This window comes from Hydra vulgaris, chromosome 13, assembly GCF_038396675.1.
Source record: "Hydra vulgaris chromosome 13, alternate assembly HydraT2T_AEP".
Classification (NCBI taxonomy): domain Eukaryota; kingdom Metazoa; phylum Cnidaria; class Hydrozoa; order Anthoathecata; family Hydridae; genus Hydra; species Hydra vulgaris.
Window position 1 is genome coordinate 47,465,001 of NC_088932.1, and position 14,216 is coordinate 47,479,216.

The window sequence follows — 14,216 nt, forward strand, 5'->3', positions numbered from 1 at the left end:
CTTAAAATACTTTAAAAAAAACTGATGGTAAATTTTTAATTTTATTTTAGGAATTTTTTATAAATGTTTTTTTTCAAAATCTATAAATCTACAAGTCTTGAAACTCAACAAATGCGAAAAAATTATTTTGAATTTCATGTAATAAATTTTTTAATTCAAAGTAGGAAGCCTTTGAGACCATTCTTATCTGATGTCAGTAAACTAGATAGGGGCGGGGGATGGAGTTAGTACTGAAAAGTTTGACAATAATTAATAATTTTTAAAAACAATTTTTTTCAAAATCTATAAATGAGCTATAAAAAAGAAATAAAAAACAAACTACAGCTAGTCATTTACTGATGATATGTGCTTTAATGAAAATGCTTCACAAGATTTAAAAGCTGTGTTTTAAAGTTATAATGATACTGATAAAGGGAAAAAATTAGCACTGCAAGGTCCAATTAAAAAAAAAATAGTAGGTTAGTAATTAAGTAGGTGGATTAATGTTGGTGAAACTCAATGATTATGGCCAAATGTTTTACCAAATGTTTAGTAGCAGTAACCAGTATTTCTCATATGGGATGTATTTTTGCTACCTATGATTGCCTGAGACCATTAATTACATTATTAATTTCTAAAAAAATTAAAGCTTTTTTTTTATTTTTAGTTTTATTTTGTTATTTTTAATTTGAAGACCCCTTTTTTTAAAGACCCACTTTTATTTATTCTGTTTTTGCTTTTAGGTCAAAAAGGGATTGGTTTCAAGTCAGTTTTTCGTGTCACTGATATGCCTGAGATACACTCAAATGGTTATCATATCAAGTTTGATGCTTCTAGTGGTTCAAATGGCTATATTCTTCCAAATTGGATTTATGATTGGAATTCAGATCAAAGATCTACATATCAACCTTGCAAATCTAGAAATTAGTATGGTGATAGATTTTGTTTATTTAAATTTGTATAATTGTATATTATATTTATTAAAATCATTTAATTAATGGGTGATGCGGAAGATATTGGACAAATCCTAATTTCATTATTTGAGCATAATAATTAGTTTTTGTGGTTTTATGCGTAGGCATTAACGTTCTATAAAGTATAAACTTTATTATTTGAAACACAATCATTTAAAATGCAGTTAAATGCAGCTGAATGAGAATCTTTTTCAAAGTGACTAAAAATGTTTTTTGTAAATAAACCTAATATAAAAAAAAAAAAAAATCGTAAATCATTTCGAAGAAGAAGGATTTGCTCGAAGTACTATATATGATAACCTAAAAAGACTTGAAACTGTTCAATCGTTTTCTGATAGAAAGCACCCTGGTTGTCCGACATCCTGGACTAGAGAAAAGAAAGCCGAATTAACGAGACTTGTCAACAATCGAAAAGAGGTCAGTCAGAGAAAATAGGTATTAAATTCGGTGTAAATTAATCGACAATTGGTCGTCAGTTAAAAAAAATGAATATTAAATATAGAAAATGTGAAAAGACTCCAAAGTACACTATAGAACAACAAATAAAGGCAAAGAAAAGAAGCAGGAAACTAGTTAACCAACTCTATAACACAAAATCGCTTGTAGTCATCGATGACGAAAAATACTTTTGTTTTGCAGGGGACAACATGCCTGGAAATTCTGGATACTACACAAACAACAAAAAGTCATGCCCAGAAACTGTTCGTTTTATAGGAAAAGAGAAATTTCCAAAAAAATTATTAATGTGGATAGCCATATCTGACCGTGGTATGTCCGAGCCATTGTTTTGCACTTCCAAGGCTGTAGCGATCAATTCATCAATCTATATTAATGAATGTTTAGAAAAACGACTTCTTCCATTTATTCACAAGTATCATGGAGACATTAACTATTTATTTTGGCCAGATTTAGCAAGTTCTCATTATTCTAAAGATTCTCTAAATTAAATGGACCAATATGTCTATTACGTTGATAAAGAATCCAATCTAATTGAAAATTTTTGGGACATTTGGCACAGAAGGTTAACGAGGGAGATTGGCAAGCTTCAACAGAGCAAGCTTCAACAGAGCAGAGTTTTGATTGATCGCATTAAACTAAAACTACAAGAAATTGATTTAAACTTTTTACAGTCGCATATGAAAGGTGTCTGAGCAAAATTGAGATCAATTGCAGATGGTAGTGTTTTTTCATATAAAGAATAATATATTTTTATTAAAAGATAAATGCTTTATTTAAAAAAAATATAATATTAGTTTGTTTTTTTATTTATAAATAAGTGATTGATGTTTTTATTTTGTCCGATAACTTCCACATCACCCGTTAATACATTTTTTTTAAATTTTAAATGATACATTAATTTTTAACTTTTTTTAATTTTTAAGTTTTAGTTTATATGTTTGTTGTAATAAGGCTATATTTTATGTAAACAATTATTTTACATTTGTTTGAGTTCAGTTTTTTTCTTTATATTAAAAACAGCTTTCAAAAGATTTTCATTTTTTAAGTTTCAAGTCTATGCTTTTTAACTGATTTCAAATTTGTGGCTATCAAATTTGTTTGTTTCTGTTTGTCAATTAGTACAATCCTTTTGGACCAAAACAAGTTCATATTGGCTGAACACTCACTAAATTTATCATCTCTGAACTAATAAAATGATTTTCATTCTTCTTAGGTCTTTACTTAGACTTAATAGCTAAACTTTTTAAGGTTCAAGATTTGAAATTTTAAAATTAGTCAACTTTTAAGTTTGATGAAATTAATTTAATTATTAATTAGTTTAAATATATTTTTATTTATTTTAATTATAATTATTAATTAGTTTAAACTTTTTGTTTTAACGTAAATTAGTTGACTGCCTATTAAGTTAATTAACTTATTTAAGTTAGTTTATTTATTTATTATTATTACTATATTTATTTATTAATTAAACTACTTACTTATTTAAGTTACTATTATTTTTCCTTAGGTAAGTTGTTGTTAATTTTTCTACTTTTTAGTTTGATTGAAATAATTCAAGTTATTCTAATAATCAAAGTAATATAATTGTTGTTATTAGTTATTGCTTTACAAATAATAGCAAAAAATAATAAATTATTAATGGTAATATGTAATAAATTATATTTTTTGATGTTTATAGTTAAATTACATGTAATATAGTTATATTAAATATAATTCCATATAGTTGTTTTATGTAATAAATCAATAAATAGATTTATATATATATATATATATATATATATATATATATATATATATATATATATATATATATATATATATATATATATATATATATATATATATATATATATATATATATATATATTTGTTATAGCAGAAACTTTAAAAAGTTTGGAACAGAGTGTTCATGAACTTGCACTAAATAGAAACTGGAATTGCCAACAAAGAGCCAAACACATAGTCTAGAGATTTGCTAACAAAAAAGCTGAGTTTTGTGAAAACATTCCTCTTAAAAGTGCTATCTAGTGGGATGAAAAATCGATTCCTGGAAACATTATTTGAAACAAGAATGTTGACTGCCAGCAAGTGAGAGTAGAGGTAGCAAGGTAGAGCAAAAGTGTCAAAATGTTTTTGTTATAGCAGAAACTTTAAAAAGTTTGGAACAGAGTACTCATGAACTTGCACTAAATAGAAACTGGAATTGCCAACAAAGAGCGAAACATATAGTCCAGAGGTTTGTAGACAAAAAAGCTAAGTTTTTGTGAAAATATTCCTCTTAAAATCTATTGGGATGAAAAATGGATTCCTGGAAGCATTATTTGAAACAAGAATGTTGATTGCCAGCAAGTGTTGATATCAGGGATTTTCTCAACTACTTACAATTGCTAAGCTTTTATCAGGAGCAGGAGAAACTCAGACTGCTGATCTCTTATCACTGGATTACAAGTATCAAACTATTAATTGTGTATAGGAGCGACAGGTTCTCCCAACATTCATTTTCTAATGCTTTTATAAATAATGGTCCCTTGTAGATGAAGATAATTATGAACCAGTGATTGCAGAGGATGAAGTGGCACCTCTAGTGGAAGACACAAAGCAACTCACCGTCGATTATGTCAACAAGCATCTTTAATAAAGCCAATAGATGATTATAAAGAAATTTGTGATTGTATTTCTTGGTGTTGCTCCTGCCAGTGCAATGTACCATGAGTAATGTACCATGCCCACTGGATGTTCAAAATCATATACTTTCTCAAAATCTGAATGTATAACAATCTATTTAAACTGACTTCAAAAGAAGTTAGCAGACTACAGGTTGTATGTATGTTTAAAGTACATGTCTAAATGGAATTGTATATATAAGCCTGGATATGTTCAACCAACTGGTGCTCCTTGCAATGAACTGTTGCTGCTGAAATCACTGTTTAAACATGCATCAATTCATTTTGCAATCTTAAAGTCAACATCACATAAATTTTCTAATGACTTGTTGTATTTGTTGCAGGAACTAGTTTATTATTCATACTCTGCTTCAAATAATAAAACTACCTGATGAAATTCTCAAATTTGATCCGGATTTATGAGAGGGCAGAGATGACTAGATGACTATAAGCAGGCTATAGAAACAGTCAAGTCTCTAAAAGTTGTCAATGACCATACTGAACATGGAGTGGTGCTCATTCAGGAATACAGTGAGTTTTTAACCTGTACCAAAACTCAACTATAATTCCTACTGTAAGTTGGTGAGGACCATCACAAAATGCACCCTGATTGCAGAAAACAGACTGTCTATACTGCCATAATTTGAAACTAGAAACTCTGTCAGAAACTGAACAATGGATTTATAGTTAAAGTGTTTAAAAATATATTAAGTGTGTTGAAAATTAAAATTTCTTTTGTTTATAAGCTTCACCCAAGTTTAAAGTAAAACACCTAATATTAATGCTCTTTATATTTTCGAAATATTTATTAACCTCTAAATCTTTTATAAAAAGTAAATTTAAGACTTTTATGAAAAATATTTTTGATTTAATAATTTTAAAATTTATTAATTAATTTGTTATATGCTTAATTCCTATTATACATATATAAACATCGAACACAAAAAATAAATGCATTATATTAAACAATATATATGGCTGTTAAATACATGTATTTACTAGAGATTTTTAATTTTAGTGGCTGGAAGACACAGATTGTCTTGCCTTTAAAGAAAGAAATGCAGCATTCAAAACTTATTTCACGGTTTCATGACATTCATTCTTCTTTGTTGCTGTTTCTTAATCGTTTACATACAATAATCATTGATGACAAGGTTCCTTTTTTTTTTTTTTTTTTTTTTTTGCTAAATCTTTATCTTTAATTTTAATTTTAAATTAGGTATCAAACATTATGAAAGTAATGGAAAGAGAACATGTAGAAAAAAATATTGTTCGCCTCTCTAATAACAATGATTCTCGTTTATGGTTTGTGGTTGAAAAAGAAATACCCATAGATGTTTGTTTTTTTATTTTTATTGTTATATTATTTTTCACATGCTTCATTGCTTTAAAGAAAACATAAAACATTTTTTTCGTAAATTTCTTTTTAAGACATTAAGTTTTATTTTTAGATCCGTGAAGACGTTAAATCAACAAATATTGCATTTGCATTTCCATTTGACAACAAATTGAAAGCTGAGGTATACATTTAAGTAATATAAAAAAACTACCAAAATTATAAGAAAAAAATGTTTTAGTTCTTTTAAAATCCTCCAAACATTTTAAATACAACATTCTTACAGTAAATTGTATAGATGCATAAAAAGGTTAACATAAAGAGATTTGATAAAAAAAAAAATAAAGTTCCATTTTAGAAAGAAATGCTTTTTTTTGTAGTTGTGATAAATTTTTTTAAAAATTATTAGGGAATAACGGTTTTAAAATTAAAATAAATATACTGTCTGGTCAAACCAAAATCCTCAGTAAGGGTATGTACACTCCAATGCAACAAATATATCTGTTCTATAGTAATTTTTCATCAGTAACAAATTCCATTTTGTACTATAAGGCAAGTACAGTTACAATTTTTTAAAGTTTAAGAGTGTCTAGCAAAGAGTTACCACTATGTTAAGTGTCTATCAATGGATGCAATTTCTAATTTTATTAAAAAAAAAAAAAAACACAAGAAAATTACACTTTATAATTTAATAAAACTGATACCTGCCACATCCACCATGACCTAATACACATTGTTGACCATCATTCTAGCATTTATAAAATAACATAAGTCTGGCAGCCACAGGCTTATAAAATGATATGCTAGTGTATTAGTTGTGTATATGCTAGCCTGTTGGTTCAGTATATGTTAGTGTATTGATTGAGTATATGCTAGTGTGTTGGTGGAGTATATGCAATTGTGTTGGTTGATTTTACGCTAGTGTGTTGAATGTCTATATGCTAATATGTTGGTTGAGTATATGCTTGTTTATTGATTGATGCTAGCCTATTAGCTTAGTGTTTGTGATAACAGTGTAAAAGGTTTTTAAATGACTTCTTTTTTGTTTAAAAATTTAAAGTAGATTTTATCAAAATTAAATTGATATAATTATTGAAAATCTCAAAGTTTAAAACTAAATAACTACATTTTCAACTTGCAGTTGAAATTGTAGAACAGTTCTCTTTTGAAATAACAAAAGAGAACAGTTAAAAATGTAGAACAGTTTTATTTTGAAATAATTTGATGAAATTTTAACACTTGATCATGGTTTGGTTCAGGCTGTGTTTTTAATATCTATTTTTGGGTTTAAGAATGGTTGCATAAAAACCAAAAATTTTATTAAATAATTTTTGTGTAGTTTTTTTTAATTCATGCAATCAAACTTGATCTTTCAAAGCCTTTATTTTTAGATATCATTCTGTATAAATTTAGACTTAAAATTAGTATATTTTATTAGTCATGCTCAGTCAATACAGTTTTATTTTGATAAATTTATTTAAATAGATTTCAATTGCCACACATGAAAGGATATGGAGTCCCAAAAAGGATTTCAGATTTGAAAGTCACAAAATGATTATTTATTCCTTGTTTTTTCTACCCATTAAATCCAAAAAAGTAATGAGACTTGGGGACAAGTTTTAGAAAAACTTTAAAAGGGCTTTTAGGTAAAAAAAACTTTTAGATGTTTCTATTTTATTTTATTTATAATAATAAATACATATTTTAAAACAAATTTAACAGGCTTTAACATATTTTTAAGAGATTAGATCTACATATAAAACAAATCAGAAATTAATTCTTCTGATAAAACAAATCTTCTGTAGAAAAAATACGTTTCAATTATACAAGTTTTTATATATATATATTTTTTTGTCATCATCTTTCTTTTTAATTCTGCAAGTGTTTTGTTACATAATAACTACAAAACTACTTTTTAGAGAAGCAAGTAACTAAATTTTTTTATACTTCATTTACCATTACATATTTCAAAAAAGTCCATTGTTAACAATGAAACTAAATTCTGTTTTTAGACTTTCAAATAAAGGCATTGCACTTAATTTTAGACCATTTTTATTAACAAAAAATATGACTATTTATTACCTTGAAGTAATAAATGCAACAATTTATTATTCTGGACAATATTGGTTATATGATGTAGTAAAAATAAAAAACCATGCATCATATTGAGCAGCTGTGGCATAGTGATTAAAATTTTTGTTCAGAACTAAGGGTAAGGTTTCATGCCTACTTTAGCTAGGTAAGTTACATTAAGTAAGGTAAAGAAGAACGCATGAACTTCCCGGTTAAATGCTCTTTTTGAATAATCTGTAATGAAACCATTAGATCTCCTTGAAGCACCTTACTAACTAAAAAAATATATATTGATAAATTTCTTTTTTGTAAAGAAATTTATTACTACATTTTGTGATCTTTTCTAAAAATTTATTCCTACTTGTCGAGTTACTCTTTAGTTATCTCATTTACATTTTGTGCAGTGGTAACTGATTAAATTTATTAATTTCATTCAAGGTGTTGTTTAATATAGAAGAATTAATTGCAATCTACAATTTGTATGGAGGCTTTTTTTGACTGAAAAGTTGAAAATGTGTTTGTTTTATTGGATGTTGTTGTTGTTTTTAAACTGACACCTATCAGTAAAAATTTATAATTTTAATTAGTTAAAGTTTGTAATAAATAATTAAATTAAATATAAGTAATAAATAAAAGTTTAAATTTATTAGTTTTAATCTTTTATATTCTTTATTAAATTTATTTTATTTATACTTTTTATATGGTGTATAAATTGTTATATGTATTAAAAGTAAATATGAAACAAAGTAAAATGAAATAAATTGTTATATGTATTTATTTTTTTTGTACATATTTTTCATTAGGCACTTCCTGCTCAACAAGTCTTTGCATTTTTACCACTGAGAAGCTACGGTTTTAAGTTTATTATACAAGCTGATTTCGAAGTACCATCTTCTCGTGAAGATATTGACAAAGATAGTGCATGGAATCAGTATATATTACAACAACTCCCAAAATTAACTGTTGAAGCCTTTCACTCTTTTAAAGTAAAATTTTTTCTCAATTTTTTTAATTTATTATAAACTGTTATTTAACATATTTTTTGTAAGTAAAAATGTTTTATATAGTTTGGCACACGAAACTTCTCAATATTTATCTATAGAAAAATTTTAATTCTTAAAATTTAATTTACTTATATGATTTTGAACTTTGAAAGATTTTTAAAATGTTGTGGAAAATTTATTGTACCATATTTTAAATACTATATTATGTTAATAATAACAAATATGTTGAGAAATAAAATATTTGTTAATAGAAAAAATTTTGTTTAACAAAACAACAACAAATAACATTAAACATATAATTATAATTAAATATTTTTTTATTTTTGTATTTTTTTATTAATAAGCGTAATTTTCTTTAAATGCTACAAACTTCCAGTGGTGAAATAACATTTTTTTGAATTTTACAAAACTACAAGTAGTATACTAGCAGTATATACCATCATTAGTGAACAAGTTTTACAGAAAATTTTGGATGCAATAGTTCAATTTAAATTAAATGCAACCAAAATTAAAAAGCATTTTTTAACTTAAAATGAAGAAAAACTTATTTTTCTTGGTTTGAGATCATTTTTGACAATCTTAATTAGTTTTTAAAAGATTCTTTGTTGAAACTTGGTATTAGATCAAATGATTCTTTGTTGAAACATTGCTATTAGATCAAACGGATAACTTTGTTATTCAAAAATCAAAATGTTAAGATAACATTGTTCATAGGATTAGGAAGAAATTTTTTATTGTTTTCTTATAGGGGAGACATTACAGTGCTCTTTTTTTACAAATTGTTTTAGAGCATTCTTTTAAACTAACAATAACAACGCATAAACTAAAAACAAGCAAGACTACTGCATAAAGAAACAAGTAGTTTAAAATACTACAAATGAGTTTGATGGGTTTCAAAAAGTGACTTAGATGAGTTTCAACAAATGATTTTGATGGGTTTCAACAAGTGACTTTGATGGATTTCAACAAGTAACTTCAATGGGTTTCAAAATACTGCAAGTGACTTTGATGGGTTTTAAATACTACAAGTGACTTTGATGGGTTGCAAAATACTACAAATGACTTTCATGGGTTTCAAAAATAGCACTTCTTGCTTAAAAAATAATTTTTAAGCAAGATGCAGAACTTGAAACCCACTACCATATTGCAAATGCAAAATTTATAAAATAGATAATGATATTTTTATATATAAAATAGATAAGTTATTATTATTTTTTTTTTTCAATTATTTAAAATTATAAAAAATCACTTACAAGTGTTTTGTTATTAGATTCATCAATACTTCAAAGGTTTAGAAGGTGTTATTGAGTATTTGAAGTTTATGGATCTTGAGGACAATGTGTTTGGTGTGTTTAAGCAAGTCAGTCAGCAAATGATAAAGTCTTTACAGCGTGAAGCATGTTTACCTGTTATACCCAGAAATATAGAGAATGAGAAAGTTTTAAGTTGGGTGGTTCCAAAACACATAGTCTTTTCTCAACAAGAAATTTATAAAGTGATCTCTCCTGAAATACTTCAAGAAAAACTTGGTCTTTATTATTTGAATAATGATATTGACTGTGCTGCATCAAAGCGAGTGTTAACCTCTTTAGGTGTATGTGAACTTAAGTTTGAACAGCTAATAGAAGTTTGCAAACTGGTAGTACAAGAGTTTAGCTCATCTTCTCAACAAATCAAGGTTTATTTTATATACTATTTATATATATATAATTCATATATGGTTTTATTTGTTATATTACTTTCAGAGTGTCCAAAATGTTTATATTAAACAATGTTTATTTTAATTAACAAGAAATTACAGATAATAAGATTAAAGATATTGTTGTTTTACATAAAATTTGTCAATTAACTTATGTTATAAGGGGTTGCACCTTAAAACATTTAAAAGGTTCCTTTTAACAAAATATGTATATATTTTATTTTAAAAGTAAGTCTTGTTGGGTCTCAAATGAAAGAAAAGTATTAAAAGTTCTTGTAAAAATGCACTATTTTCGTTTTTTAGTTAAAAAATGTTGTTTTTTAACTAAAAAATGAAAATAGTACAAGAACGAAATAGTATACCAAGACCCTTAATCGAGGGTTACTAAATGATGATGCATGTTTTAGCTATTCAAGTCAGTCAATATATGTACACTACTTGCGTGTTCAACCTATTTAAGTCAATTGATGTATGTACACTCCTTGCATGTTTTTCTTATTTAAGTTAATTGATGTATGTACACTCGCTGCATTTTCTAACCATTGAAGTCAGTCACTGTACAAAACTCTGCTGCGCTAATCTCTAAATAAATTAGTCAATAAAATAGCAATGAAAAAACAAATAAAACAAATATATTAAATAACAAAAAAAGTAAAAAAATAAAAATAAGTTTTATTTAATATTCTAATTAATTTGCATTTTTTGGTTTTCAAAAATGCTCAATTATTTAAATGGTTTTTACATAAAATGATGCAGCTGCTGGGGTTGACCACCATCACCTTTGAAGTACCAGTTGAACTCCAGTTGCCCAGCCCTTTGAAGTAGCTGATGAGAGAGTCAGTCTAGCAAAAGGTTGGTTATGTTTTAATCAGAAAATGAGGCAAGAAAATGGGTAAGTAGTTAGAGTAAATCAAGATGAAGCTTATACACCACAGCCTTTACACCATGGCTATTACAACATGCCACAAATTTGTTATTTCTGGCAAAAAAATTTGAAGAAAAGAGATCTTATTGAATAAGTGCAGAAAATTTAGAAATTAGGAATAGAACATGTTACCACTTTGCGCAGAAAATTTGAGCCAAAACAGAAATCGTATTAAAAAGAAATACAAAAAGTATATGTATAAAAATATGTAAAAGTATCAAGTATATATATAAATATAAAAACTTCAAGAAAAGTTTTCTAGATAAGTAAAAGTTGTTTGTAGTTTGATAAAGGTATTTAAAAATAAGTTGTTGAAAAAGGCTAAAGAGTTGTTACTAAAGAGTAAATTAAAAAATACTTATAAATAAAGTTAAGATAAAAACATGGTGGATGGTTCATTTTGAAAAGTTAAAAAATAAGTTGTTTTATTAAATAAAGAGGGTAATATAGTTGGTGTATAGAGTAAATATAGCTGGTATAAATCTATGTTAATGTAAGCGGTTTCTGAACCAGCTGAGCTTGTAACCTGTAGTAAAGTGAAATCAAAGAGCTCAGTTTAGAAATAAAAGCCTGTCCTTACAGACTTGGTTGCAAAGCAGGAGCGATTGCTCTTGAATACTGACCACAGAAATAATATTATAAATAATATAATGTTCTTTTATTTATCAAAGAGTATACTATAATTTGTATTTATATACTCGTGTCTTATTTCCAATGCTCAATTAGGGAGGGCAATATAGCCCTTGGGCCGAAAAAGTCCAGCAAAATTTTAATAAAACTAATGCTAGTTTCAGTTTTATTTAAACTAAATTACTTTATAAATAAAAAATTTAATTTTTTAAATAACTATTTTATGCTTTGCGTAGTTTGAAAAGTTTTTAACATATTTGAAACAATTCTTCTTAGTAAGATGAACAAATGAAATAATTAAATCATTGAGTTAAATTAGAAATTAAATTAACTAGATAAAAATCAACTAAAAAGGTTAAAAACTTTATGAAGAGAAAGCAGAGCTGCTTCACACTTCCGCTGATGATGTTTAGTGAGTGGGGTTTTAATTTTAATTAATATTTAAAACAGAACAATGTAACTTTAAGTTTAAGTATAACGAGTTTGTAAGAATGGCAACTATAACCTTTACAATCTTTTTTTTTCTAAATGATTTTAAATTTTTTCAACCTTTTATTTAACTTGCTTTCTTGTCGGTTTGTTTATTTTTTATTTTTTTGGTGTGTGTGCAAAACAAACACAAGGTCAACATAATAATAATAAAATAAATTGTTTAAAAAAGTAACTAAAACAAACAACGCTAAGCAGGCATTAACAAGCTGAGGCATTAGTTTAGGAATCATCCATAAATTATCCAGCGCAAAACTTATTTAAAAATATAACTTCTTGTACGTTTATTTCATAATTAGTTTTATTAACTTTGATGATTATTAATAATTTCATTGAAAATGCAATTATTGTTGAAAGTCTTTGTGTTTACAAAATAAATCATAAAAACTGCTTTAAAATATTACATTAGCATAAAAACAGATACACAAAATTACATTTACATAAAAATACATAATTTTTAAATAAAAAATAAGAACATACTAATAACATCTATAAACAATTTATGTTAGAAATTTCAAAACTTAACATATCTTGAATAGTACAATTTTTAAAACATCTCAACAGAATACTCTAGAACTTTATTTCGCTTAATCAGCGTATTTTTTTAATCAATAGAATTAGTTTGTAAATTTGGCGGGTTTTTGGTGTTAGCTTTTTATTCTTCGGCACCAAGATGTTTTGAGAGCATTCAAGATTATGTATGTTTCTATGTATGTCCGTAAAGCAAAAAATTTTTGTTTTACGAACATACATAAACTTAAATGTGCTCAAAACGACTAAAAAACCTGGCCAGTTTTTCACAACTAAATATTATTTCCATGGCCAGTGTTCTATGCTGTGATGTTAAAGGTTTCAGAGGATGTGGGTTTTTAATATATGTCAGATCTTCACAATGCAATTGTGCATGGAGGCTGGTAACAAATATCAAATTTATATATAAAAATGTCACTCAAAAAAAAAAATGATGAAGTGTTTTAAATTTAAGATCAAAGCATTTCAGGGTTTAGTGTTCATTTTGCAGATGATTTAAGGTTGATTGCGGATATAGAAGAAGAATCATCAATACTATGATTTCAGTGCTGGAAAAATAAAATGGAAGAAATGTCTACCACCATATCTATATATATATATATATATATATATATATATATATATATATATATATATATATATATATATATATATATATATATATATATATATATATATATATATATATATATAAGTATAATAATAATAATATATATATAATTTTTTTTATTTATTGTACACAAATAAATAATTATACTTATGCAGATTAAGCAATATAAAAAAAACAACTCTGGGGACTTTTCAATATGGCATTGCTTGGCTTCAAAATTTGTTGTAAAATAAATTGACCTTTCTAATTTTCATTAACATCAGTAAAACAGCATTTGAAGTTCAGTTTTTTCCCCTTTAACCAAAGCACTTGGTTTGAAGGTTTGTTTGTTTCTGCATTGCATCAGTACCACAGTTTTTGTAAAAGTGAAAAAGTTTTTCTTAAAAAAATACTTTTTGTTTAAGTTTTTATGACATTGTTGTTGTGAATTTATAATAAAGTTGCAGACCACCAGTAGTAATGTTTATTCATAAACTTCTTTTGATAAACATTGTTTTAATAATGTTAGGGGTCAATTAAATTCTCTAAATTTTATTATAATGACCTGTTCCTTCGCAAATTTTTTAACATGCTGAATCAAATTAATTTCAAATAAAGGTATCATCAACATCAGTTTAAACTATTTTTTTTTTGATTATTTTATTCAAGGTCTGGCAGCAAAATGAATGCTGCTAAAATAATTTCTACCAAGAAATAACCAAAAACTAACTTAACTTCCTTTCAAAAAAATCTTTGCTGATATCTTAACAAGAGTTAGTTTGATGATTCTCCATTGTTATTTTTCAGAAAGAAAATTTAATTTTCAATCAATTTACTTTGCAGGCTTAAATGTGCAACCGTTTTG

General features: G+C 26.0%; 1 protein-coding gene across 1 annotated transcript in view; it reads left to right on the forward strand.

Moving 5' to 3' along the window:
- The window catches only part of LOC136090199 (uncharacterized), a 97,767-nt gene that overhangs the window by 44,905 nt on the left and 38,646 nt on the right, over positions 1 to 14,216 (forward strand). Inside the window, exons 11-16 of the mRNA XM_065816399.1 lie at positions 723 to 906; positions 5,094 to 5,229; positions 5,295 to 5,411; positions 5,527 to 5,595; positions 8,288 to 8,470; positions 9,759 to 10,166. Of these exons, the coding sequence (XP_065672471.1) occupies positions 723 to 906; positions 5,094 to 5,229; positions 5,295 to 5,411; positions 5,527 to 5,595; positions 8,288 to 8,470; positions 9,759 to 10,166 (1,097 nt within the window). The remainder of the gene's footprint in view (positions 1 to 722; positions 907 to 5,093; positions 5,230 to 5,294; positions 5,412 to 5,526; positions 5,596 to 8,287; positions 8,471 to 9,758; positions 10,167 to 14,216) is intronic.